This window comes from Melanerpes formicivorus, unplaced genomic scaffold (assembly GCF_026170545.1).
Source record: "Melanerpes formicivorus ecotype bairdi unplaced genomic scaffold, bMelFor1.0.p_v2 SCAF_129, whole genome shotgun sequence".
In the NCBI taxonomy this organism is placed as follows: domain Eukaryota; kingdom Metazoa; phylum Chordata; class Aves; order Piciformes; family Picidae; genus Melanerpes; species Melanerpes formicivorus.
This window is the reverse complement of record NW_027142481.1, coordinates 1,226,403-1,238,574: the sequence shown is the minus strand read 5'-3', so window position 1 is coordinate 1,238,574 and position 12,172 is coordinate 1,226,403. Positions and strand designations below refer to the sequence as shown.

Below are 12,172 nucleotides of genomic sequence, written 5' to 3'. Positions count from 1 at the left end.
GAGAGAAAGGCAGATGTGCATTTTTGACTCCTCCGAGTTAACATTTATACTGCTCAAGAAAGCCATTGCTGGCAGGTTTCAATTTAACTCTGCTTCAAATAGAAATTAAATGTTTACTTTGCACACTGCAGTCCTGAGCTACAACCAAAATTTGGATATCTGGTCCTGCAGACAGCAGCCACCCACTCTGACTAGATGAAAGTGCTGCAGAACCTAAGCTCCTGATGGATTTACTTAGTCCTTGTGGCTGCAAAGGCAACTTTCAAACCATGAACTGACTGTAAGCAGTCCAAGTATGAAGCCCAAGTATGCAGATGGCCCAGCAGAAGAGGTCTCCTTCTCTTGAGACCATCAGGTCCCATCTGGATGCATTCCTGTGCTAGATGCTATGGCCCTGCTCTGGCAGGAGGGTTGGCCTCAATGATCTCCAGAGGTCCCTTCCAACCCCTAACACCCTGTGATCCTGTCTGCAAGAAAGGAAACTCTGAAAACAACTGCTAGAGATTTAATCATGTGCCAATCAGTAAAAGCTTCCTTTTACTTTTAACTGTAAAAGTGTGGAAAAGATAAGACTCATGGCTTGGGTTTATGATAGCAAGAACACAGCTAATCTTTGCACGCAGTGTGGAATGGCCCTAGGACACTAGGAAGAATTCTTCCCCATGAGGCACTGGAACACAGAGAATCTGTGGAGGCTCCAAGCCTGGAATTTGTTCAAAGCCAGGCTGGATGGGGCCTTGAGCAAGCTGATCTAACAGGAAGTGTCTCTGGGTGGAACAAGAGGATCTTTTATAGTCCCTTGTGGCAAGAAGGCCATTGGGATTCTCAGGTGCCTTAAGAGGAGTGTGGCCAGCAGATCCAGGGAGGTTCTCTTCCCCCTCTACTCTGCCCTAGTGAGATCTCACCTGGAATATTGCATCCAGCTGTGGGCTTCCCAGTTCAAGAGGGGCAGGGATCTGCTGGAGAGAGTCCAACAGAGGGCCACAAGGATGCTGAAGGGAGTGGAATGCTGCCCTATGAGAGGCTGAGAGACCTGGGGCTGGTTAGCCTGGAGAAGAGAAAACTGAGAGGGGATTTAGTAAGTGTTTATAAATCTCTGAGGGCTGGGTGTCAAGAGGGAGGGGACAGGCTCTGCTCAGTTGCACCCTGGCATAGGACAAGGGGCAATGGATATAAACTATACCACAGGAGGTTCCACCTCAACATGAGGAGGAACTTCTTCCCTGTGAGGCTCACAGAGCACTGGAACAGGCTGCCCAGAGAGGTCGGGGAGTCTCCTTCTTTGGGGACTTTCAAGTCCCATCTGGATGCTTTCCTGTGTGACCTGCACTGGCCCTGCTCTGGCAGGGGGGTTGGACTCAGAGGTCCCTTCCAATCCCTAACATGCTGTGAGCCTGTGTGATAGAAAAACCTCCTTGGAAACATTGGTCTCAACCCCAGCCACTCACTCTTGTCTCCCCAGGCGGATGCTTTTCTGTTGCCTTGCAGTACAGCCCCCATGTATGCATGATGCTTGCCCTTGAAGGCATAACAGGGAACAAATGTTTGTACCACCCATCTGTTCCACGCACATCAGAGTCTGGCAGTGACTGTTAGCATGAGCTGCAGCCCTGCTTTTCCAACAACAAGAACCCACTTGCGTGCAGCGTGTGAATTTGGTTTGGAGGGATTTCCCCATCCACTGGGAGCTGTGCTTTGACTGCTTGGTTCTGGGACGTGCTAATTGGGACCATGCGTGACCGCCTTGAGTTAGATTATCATCATCCTGTGCTGGTGGCTGAAGCACGGCGGTAAAAAGAAAGCTTTTTAACGATGCAAGTTACTGCTGTAACAGCAGGAGGCCAACAGCCCAGTTTAAACCTTCCCTTCTCCAGCAGCAGTTACTTTCCAGATCCACCCCATGCTAGGGATCTTCTTCAGGCATGGAGAATTCAAGGTTACAATGGCTGTGTGGAAGACAAGAACGAATGACAACTGTTACATACTTGCTAAGTTGCTGATTAAACATTCTGATTCTTTTATATCTTCTCTTTAGCTCCTTGCTCAGAAGTGGCCCTTTGGAAATTCTGAATTTGGACAGTTTCTTTGCAAATTCCTTCCCTTTATACAGAAGGCATCAGTGGGGATCACAGTCCTTAATCTCTGTGCCCTTAGTGTGGACAGGTACAGTATGTTTTACTCTTTTGACAGACTGCTCTTGCCCTTGTAGCCTTCCCAAAGCTGGGAGCACTCAGTATGGTCTTCTTAGCAGGCAGACTGCAGTAGAGATGTGACTTGCTTCCTGCTTTCTGATAGCCTGGTTACAGCACAGCATCACAGTTCTGACTAAAATGGTATCAGGAAGCCAGTGGACCAATTAATTAACCTCACAGGTTTTATGAAGGTATGTAGAAGCTCTAGCAAAGCATTATTTCACTTTCCTTTACCAGACAAACCTTTATTGGGACTTGACTCAGTGTTCAGACCTCTTCCTTCCGTCTGGCCTCGTGTTTGTTTTGTGCGTCAACATGATTGTGACCTGAAGTCTTACATTCATTTATTTTTTACCAGAGTTACAGTGTTTATTTTTGGTAACTTTTAGAACTAATTGAGTTTGATTGAGAAACACATTGGAAACTTGCTTTGAGAGTTTGATAGTTCAAATAGTAATGCTTCTGCTAAAAGTGTTGAGGAAGATGAATGGAATGGAATGGAATGGAATGGAATGGAATGGAATGGAATGGAATGGAATGGAATGGAATGGAATGGAATGGAATGGAATAGAATAGAATAGAATAGAATAGAATAGAATAGAATAGAATAGAATAGAATAGAATAGAATAGAATAGAATAGAATAGAAATAGCATAGCACAGCATAGAATAGAATAGACCAGACCAGGTTGGAAGAGACCTTCAAGATCATCAAGTCCAACTTATCATCCAACACCACCTAATCAACTAACCCATGGCACCAAGCACCCTATCAAGTCTCCTCCTGAACACCTCCAGTGATGGTGACTCCACCACCTCCCCAGGCAGCACATTCCAATGGGCAATCACTCTCTCTGTGTAGAATTTCCTCATAACCTCCAGCCTAAACCTCCCCTGGTGCAGCTTGAGACTGTGTCCTCTTCTTCTGGTGATGGGTGCCTGGGAGAAGAGACCAACCTCTGCCTGTCCACAACCTCCCTTCAGGTAGTTGTAGACAGGAAGAAGGTCCCCCCTGAGCCTCCTCTTCTCCAGGCTAAGCAACCCCAGCTCCCTCAGCCTCTCCTCACAGGGCTGTGTTCCAAGCCCCTCACCAACTTTGTTGCCTTCTTTGGACACCCTCCAGCAAGTCAACCTCCTTCCTAAACTGAGGGGCCCAGAACTGGACACAGGACTCGAGGTGTGGCCTAAACAGTGCAGTGTACAGGGGCAGAATGACCTCCCTGCTCCTGCTGGCCACACTGTTCCTGATGCAGGCCAGGATGCCATTGGCTCTCTTGGCCACCTGGGCACACTGTAGGCTCATGTTCAGCCTACCATCAACCAGTACCCCCAGGTCCCTCTCTGTTTGGCAGCTCTCCAGACACTCTGACCCCAGCCTGTAGCACTGCCTGGGGTTGCTGTGGCCAATGTACAGAACCTGGTACTTGGATGTGTTCAATCTCATGCCATTGGACTCTACACATCTGTCCAGCCTGTCGAGGTCCCTCTGCAGGGCCTCTCTGCCCTCCAGCAGATCAACTCCTGCCCCCAGCTTGCTGTCAGCTGCAAATTTACTGCTGATGGACTCAATGCCCTCATCCAGATCATCAATAAAGATGTTAAAGAGCACAGGGCCCAGCACTGATCCTTGGGGCACACCACTAGTGCCTGGCTGCCAGCTGGCTGTGGCACCATTCACCACCACTCTCTGGGCTCTCTTGCATACTTTTGCTGGTAAAACAACAGCCAAGCTGCTTCTGAACATCATTCTTCTTTCTCCCATATGTTCACAGCAACAACAGATGAAGACTTCCCTTCTGTGGAAGCTATTTTGATCGGTCTTGAACTTCCTTGACTGTGTTCCAGTCCACAATAGCAATAATCGTGATGCAGGAAACACTGATGATTAAAATACATTCTGTGTATTGGCAGAGTGGTGCAAAGATAAAAGGAGCTTTAACATTAATCTTGCTTTGGTTTTAGAGAAAAAGATGATGTGCAGAGTTTGATACTGATGAGTAACTTGGTAGTAGCCTACATGAACTACAGCTCCTTATTGTATTAATCATAGAAGGGTTTAGGTTAGCAGGGACCTCAGAGATAATCTACCCCAACCTCCTTACCATGGTCAGGGACACCTCTCAACTAGACTCAATTGCTCAAGGCCTCATTCTGTTCATTGAGCAGCCCCAGAGAGCAGGCATCCACAGCCTCCCAGGACAGCCTGTTCCAGAATTTCACCATCCTCACACTGGAGACCTTCTCCCTAAGACCCAGTTTAAACCTACTCTCCTTCGGCTTGAAACCATTGCCCCTTGTCCTGTGGCTAAACACCCTTATGGAAAATCCCTCTCCAACTCTCCTGTAGGTTCCCTTCAGATATTATAGTAGTATCATAGTATCAGTCAGGGTTGGAAGGGACCACAAGGATCATCTAGTTCCAACCCCCCTGCCATGGGCAGGGACACCCCACACTACATCAGGCTGCCCAGAGCCTCATCCAGCCTGGGTTTAAACACCTCCAGAGACGGGGCCCCAACCACCTCCCTGGACAACCCATTCCAGGGCTTCACCACTCTCATGGGGAAGAACTTCCTCCTCCCCTCCAGCCTGAATCTCCCCACCTCCAGCTTCATTCCATTCCCCCTAGTCCTATCACTACCTCAGAACCTGAGAAGTCCCTCCCCAGCCTTCCTGTAGGCCCCCTTCAGATACTGGAAGGCAGCTCTAAAGTCCCCCTATAGTCTTCTCTTTTCTAGGATGGACAACCCCAGCTCCCTCAGCCTATCCTCAGAGCAGAGGTGTCCCAGCATTAATAACTCACTAGCTGAAGCCAGTACCACAGACAAGTTGCCCATTTCCACTTTGCAGCCTGAGAAATACAAAAGGAATTCTGCTCCTCAAGCAGTATCTGCCCAGCATAAAATACAATCTAAGGAATAAATCACAGCTCAAGCAGCCATGGAACAGGGAGTTTGTTAGGGGAGTGCTGGCCAGGGCAGTAGGTTTTGCCCTACTGTTTGTTACATTTGCACATATTGGAAGCTACTCAGTGGAAGTCACCTCTTTATGTGTGCATGGAATTGTTTTTCACAGGCACCCCTTTATATGTGCCCAGATGGATTTATTTTTCACAAGCACTGCTTTACCAGTCCTCACAACTACTAAATGCTGTTCCATGTGAGTAAGGATCAGACTCAGGCTGTTTCACTTCCTCCCCCAGCTTACACCCTTTGCCAAGCACATCCCCTTTGTCATCTGGTGCTGCTCTAGTAAATGGTTGCAGAGAATGGGTGTTAGGAAACAGATGTGTACAGCCAGAACATGAAGTGAATCTAGGTTAAATCACCACAAAATCAGGAGGCAAGAGCAGGAAGCAAAGCTGGGCACTGGAAGTGGAAGGTTCATATTAATACAGAATTCCACACCAGCTAATGTTTGGGCTTTATTATGGAAAGTGAGTGAATAAGGACTTGTTTGCTGCCACAGCTGCAGTGTTCCTGCTCTGCAGGCGAGTTATGTTGGCCTTACTAAGCTCCTGAAAACAATCTGCTTTATAGCTACTTTGGGTCTATAAATGGAACTGCACTCTATGAGGTAGGGAAAGTCAATTGGTATTAGGAATTCAGAGCTCCATAGCTTTGATAAGTGTTGATTGTTTATTTATCTGTCCCTCTTGCAGGCTACAGTCTTAATTTAGACCAAGACTTTCTTTTCCCCCCCTCTATTCACTACATTAACTGCATCCCCTTGTGAAACTCCACTGCTTGGAACTGCCCCTCACACAAAGTGACTTGAGCTGGCAGGGCATTAAGGTTTAACTGCACGTGCCCAAGGCGAACAATGTCCATCCAGATGTGCAGAGGAACTCCTCAGAGGCTGACAGAAAACACCAAAGCAGCCATTCACCCTCCAGAGGAAGCTCACATTTGTTGCAGATGCCTCTCAGGCATTTTTAAACCCTAGGTCACGATGACAAGTCTGAGTCTTTTTCTAAACAGTGCCTGACTGTGACTAAGAGGAAGGATATTTCCCCCCTGGAGCTTTTACTCTTCCTTATGTCCCAGGCAGAAGATTTTGATGAAGAAAGGCTTTCAAGCAGAGGGCAGAGATGGATCATACTTAATAGGTATATGCCCTCTTCTTGTCTCCTCTGCATATCACAGTGCACAGAACTGGCAGCTCAGGGCAGTTACTTTATCTGGCCTAAATGTCAGGAAGTGTATTAGATAAGTCAGGATTTTACCCCTAAACCAAAGCCCTAAGATTTTTACAATCAACACACTGTATGCTGTCTTTAAGATGAAGAACAGCTGTGAACTCTCAGAGCAACAGATCAGTATCACCAGCACCATTTTGGAACTGTTCACAGGATGTCAGGGGTTGGAAGGGACCCAAAGAGATCATCAAGTCCAACCAACCCCCCTGCCAGAGCAGGACCATACAATCTAGCTCACACACTAGCTGTTCTGGCACTAATCTTGACAGAGACTGCTTCTTAGAATCTTAGAATCATAGAATCAATAAGGTTGGAAGAGACCTCAAAGATCATCAGGTCCAACCTGTCACCCAAGATCTCATGACTAAACCATGGCAGAAAGTTCCACGTCCAATCCCCTCTTGAACACCTCCAGGGATGAGGACTCCACCACCTCCCTGGGCAGCACATTCCAATGGCTAACAACTCTCTGTGAAGAACTTTCTCCTCACCTCCAGCCTAAACTTCCCCTGGTGCAGCTTGAGACTGCCTCCTCTGCTGGTGCTGGTTGCCTGGGAGAAGAGACCAACCCCCTCCTGGCTACAACCTCCTTTCAGGTAGTTGTAGACTTAACATCTTAACATCTCTGATCAAGTCTCTTATCTTTTCTGTATGGCTTTCCCCTCTTACAAATGGCTGGTGATCCTTGCAGAACAGAAAGCTGTTCTGCTAATGGGCCATCCGACCAATTCATTTGCTAATGCAGTCAGAAGCAGCAGGGAAACTGAAGCACCTGCCCTGTAAGGCAGGCAGAGAGGACTGAGAGTCCCCAGACAAGCTATAACCCATGATTTCAACTTCACAGACTCCTTGACTGGATTTCCTAAGGCCTACAATAAGCTTTCTTTTTCAATTAAGATCAGACATCATTATGGTAAAATTAATCCAAATCGTGCCCCCAAAACGTCCCTGGGCCACAGCAAGCCCCCCAACCAGACTGTATTAATGAGCCCAGTGCTGGAATGCTAGCTGGAGTTCCAGAAGTGTTCTTTACCAAAGAATGATGAAATCAAAGAGAGGGTGTGGGAAAGCATCTGGAATTGTGTCAGTGGCCCTGAAGATCTCCATTTTTGTTTCTTATCAAAAATTATACTTAAGAAGCTACTTTCAGGTAGTTGTAGACTACCTGACTAGACCATGGCACCAAGTGCCACGTCCAATCTCCTCTTGAACAACTCCAGGGTTGGTGAATCCACCACCTTCCTGGGCAGCACATTCCAATGCCTGACCACTCTTGCTGGGAATAATGTTTCCTAATGTCCAGTCTAAACCTCCCCAGTGGCAGCTTGAGGCTGTTCCTTCTTGTTCTATCACTAACTTCCTGTGAGAAGAGACCAGTACCAGCCTCTCTACAACAGCCTTTCAGGTACTTGTAGACAGAAATGAGGTCTCCCCTCAGCATCCTCTTTTTCAACCTAACCATCCCTAGCTCCTTCAGTCTCTCCTCATCAGATTTATTCTCCAGGCCCTTCACAGCTTCCTTGCCCTCCTCTGCACTGGCTCCATCACCTCCACATCTCTCTGGTATTGAGATGCCCAAAACTGCACACAACACTCGAGGCATGGCCTCACCAGAGATGAGTACAAGCGGACAGTCACCTCCCTGCTCCTGCTGGCCACAATATTTCTAATCTCAGCCAGGATGCCTTGGGCTTTCTTGGCCACCAGGGCACCCTGCTGGCTCCTCTTCAGCTGCTTGCTGATTAGATTAGTGAAAAGGAGAGGGAGAAGAGGAGCCACAATATTAAACAGAGAAAAGGAAACAACCTGGAAAAGAACCAAGTATTTTGGACATGGTTGGAAACAAACAGAAAAAGGAAACAAAAAGGAAACAAACAGACAAAGAAAAAAGACAAAGGGGGAAAAAAGGCAAATTGAGACAAAAGAGAGGCACACAGATTCCAGATTGGAGAATTAAATGCAGTGCAGGATGCAAGGCTTTGCTGTCAGTTCCCTGGCAGACATCCTCTGTTTTGCAAGCATGAGGGAAATAAACTCTGCAGTATTTTCCCACTCCTAATTATGCAAGGTCTTTGGCTAGACAAGAGTCCTATACATTAAATAACTCATGGAACACCCACCTGAAAAATTCTAACCACCACCTATTTTTTTCAAATCACTTTTCCAGCTGTGAGCAAAGAGACTAATTCCAGGTTAATATGCACCCAGCAAATTCTGGTCTCATTTCTGAGCTTCCGATGCTGTAGCTGAAGCCATTCACGACATTCTTCAGGCAGCAATTCCTTATCACAGTGTCACAGTATAACAAAGGTTGGAAGAGACCTCGAGGATCATCGAGCCCAACCTATTACCACAGACCTCATGACTAGACCATGGCACCAAGTGCCACATCCAATCCCCTCTTGAACGCCTCCAGGGATGGGGACTCCACCACCTCCCTGGGCAGCACATTCCAATGACGAACGACTCGCTCGGTGAAGAACTTGCTCCTCACCTCCAGCCTAAACTTCCCCTGGCACAGCTTGAGACTGTGTCCCCTTGTTCTGGTGCTGCTTGTCTGGGAGAAGAGACCAACCCCTTCCTGGCTACAACCACATTTCAGGTAGTTGTAGAGGGCAATGAGGTCACCCCTGAGCCTCCTCTTCTCCAGGCTAAACAATCCCAGCTCCCTCAGCCTCTCCTCATAGGGCTTGTGTTCAAGGCCTCTCCCCAGCCTTGTTGCCCTTCTCTGGACACATTCAAGTCTCTCAATGTCCTTCCTAAACTGAGGAGCCCAGAACTGGACACAGGACTCAAGGTGTGGCCTAAGCAGTGCTGAGTACAGGGGAACAATGACTTCCCTGCTCCTGCTGGCCACACTATTCCTAATGCAGGCCAGGATGCCATTGGCCTTCTTGGCCACCTGTGCACACTGCTGGCTCATGTTTAGGCAGCTGTCAATCAGCACCCCCAGGTCCCTCTCTGTTTGGGAGCTCTCAGCCACTCTGTCCCCAGCCTGTAGCTCTGCATGGGGTTGTTGTGGCCAAAGTGCAGCACCCAGCACTTGGACTTGTTAAATGCCATCCCATTGGATTCTGCCCATCTGTCCAGTCGGTCGAGGTCCCTCTGACAGTTCTTTGAGTTATGAGCTGGGAAAAAAAGGGAATTGTGAATAAAATACACAGAGGACTCAAATCCTCACTGCTGTGCATGCTGACCTTCGTGTGTGCCAGGGAGATGGAGCTTGAACAGAGCAGGTGCAAAAATGCAAGCAAGGAAAGAACTGGGATGGAAGAACAGAGAGAGGGATGGATTAGGAACTCGTTACAACATAGAGTCCAAAGAGTGGTGGTCAATAGTGCCAAGTCCAGCTAGAGAGCTGTAACCAGTGGAGTCTCCCAGGGATCAATGCTGGGTCCAGTCCTGTTCAACACCTTCATCAATGATTCTGACGAGGGAACAGACAGACAAGAGTCTGCTCAGCAAGTTGGCTGATGATACCAAACTGGGAGGCTTGGCTGAGACACCTGAAGGCTGTGAGGCCATTCAGAGACTTGGACAGACTGAGAGCTGGGCAGAGAGGAACCTAATGAGGTTCAACAAGAGTAAATGTAGAGTCCTGCATCTGGAAAGGAAGAATAAAATGCACCAGGACAGGTTGGGAGGTGATCTGCTGGAGAGCAGCCCTGTGGAGAAGGACCTGGGAGTGCTGGTGGATAATAAATTCTGCATGGGACAGCAATGTGCCCTGAGGGCCAAGAGGAACAATGGGATCCTGGAGTGCATTAAGAGGAGTGTGTCCAGCAAATCCAGGGAGCTTCTCCTCTCCCTCTACTCTGCCCTAGTGAGACCTCACCTGGAATATCACATCCCTTTGTGGGCTTCCCAGTTCAGGAGGGACAGAGATCTGCTGGGGAGAGTCTGAGGGAGGCCCCATGGGGATGCTGATGGGACTGAGCACTGCCCTATGAGGAGAGGCTGAAAGACCTGGGAGCGTTTAGTCGGGAGAAGACTGAGAGGGTATTTAATAAATGTTTAGAAATATCTGAGGGCTGGGTGTCAAGAGGGAGGGGACAGGCTCTGCTCAGTTGCACCCTGGCATAGGACAAGGGGCAATGGATATAACCTACAGCACAGGAGGTTCCACCTCAACATGAAGAGGAACTTCTTCACTGTGAGGCTCACAGAGCACTGGAACAGGCTGCCCAGAGAGGTTGTGGAGTCTCCTTTTCTGGAGGCTTTCAAGCCCCATCTGGATGCATTCCTGTGTGACCTGTGCTGGATTCTATAGTCCTGCTCTGGCAGGGGGGCTGGACTCAGTGATCTCTGGAGGTCCCTTCCAACCCCTAACATGCTGTGAGCCTGTGAATACACGTGCATTCTGCAAGGGTATAGACTTAAATAGATCAGAACCAAACACTCCTAAAGGGGGGAAAATAATTAAAAGTTATCATAGGACTCCCAGAAACTACAAGCAAACCACAAGAGAACAAATTCACTGATAAAACATGAGAGAAGTGAGGGAATTTGCATTATTCTTTTCCCACAGTGCCTGGGGAAGAGATTTCAGAAGTGTGCACAGAGGTAATTTGTTTGTACACATCACGTGGACAGAAGCATTAGCAAAGTAATCCTTGGTTCCTTTGCTTATTGAACTGTCTCTCCATGCTTGCACAGGCTCTGTACAACCAGCTTGCCCAGAGAGGTTATGGAGCCTCCTCTGGAGACCTTCCAGCCCTGTCTGGATGTGTGTCTGTGCAACCTGCACTAGATTCTATGGTCCTGCTCTGGCGGGGGGGGTTGACTTGGTGATCTCCAGAGGTCCCTTCCAACCCCTCCTGTCCTGTGATCCTGTGATGAGTAGATCACAAATGATTTAAATTTATATTCAAATGTTAAAACAAATAAATATGTGAGAGAAGCTATCATGCTGAATGGTCCTTTCCCAGTTACCTCAGTGCAGTTTGATTCAGTGCTCAGGGAATTTCCATCTCACACCCCTCCTCCCCCCCTGAGTGAACCACTGCCTCCCTCCTTTCTGATATTCTCTGAAGATAAGGATGTCTTTAGAAGATGTTTTTAGCCTCAATTTGCAAGTCCAAATGGTAGTTTGCTTTAGCATGTTCAAAATCATTGTTCTTATCTTCCTGGTAAAATGCTGTGCTGAGAACCTGTCTATACTATACCCATGCCTGTGCTGTGCATGGTGTTGCTAGAGATACCAAAGCCAATGCTTCCAATCTGTTCACTGCAAGGATGGCATACAAGGCTCTGGCTCCTGCCATGACACATCCATGGAGCACTGCAGTTCCATGTGGAAAGGGTGTTATTCTTTTGGAGAAGTGACACAAGCAGCTTAGAAACTGTTCTATCACCAAGGCCAGAAGGTTCTGGAGCAGGCACTTCAGATAATTACAAGGTCAAGAGGAATATTTGCTCTTTCCATAAGTTTCAGACAGCTGGCTGGTTGGAAATGCTAAGTAACTCATTTATTGCAGTTACTGCCAGGCAGCAGGGAAGTCTGCTCCTGTAAGTTTTAGCTGTGGGCTGCTCTGTGCTCTGCCTTGTATGCCTAGCAGTCTTCCCCAAATAATTTTTGAACCTTTTGACCAAAGATGACAAATGTTGAGGTCTCAAAGCTACAAAGTCCTCATAAGTTCCTTGAAAAGTGGCAGACAAGTAGAGGGGAAAGACCCTCTCAGTTCCCCAGCTGGGGGCAGGGCTGCAGCCAGGCAAAATATCCTCCAGCACTGAAGGGAGAGAGATTGATAGAATCAGAACTTTGCAGTTGGAAAAGACCTTTA

The 12,172-nt window shown here is 47.8% G+C and overlaps 1 protein-coding gene across 1 annotated transcript in view; it reads left to right on the top strand.

Moving 5' to 3' along the window:
- The window catches only part of EDNRA (endothelin receptor type A), a 60,003-nt gene that overhangs the window by 22,966 nt on the left and 24,865 nt on the right, over positions 1-12,172 (top strand). Inside the window, exon 3 of the mRNA XM_068168036.1 lies at positions 2,036-2,163. Within this exon, the coding sequence (XP_068024137.1) occupies positions 2,036-2,163 (128 nt within the window). The remainder of the gene's footprint in view (positions 1-2,035; positions 2,164-12,172) is intronic.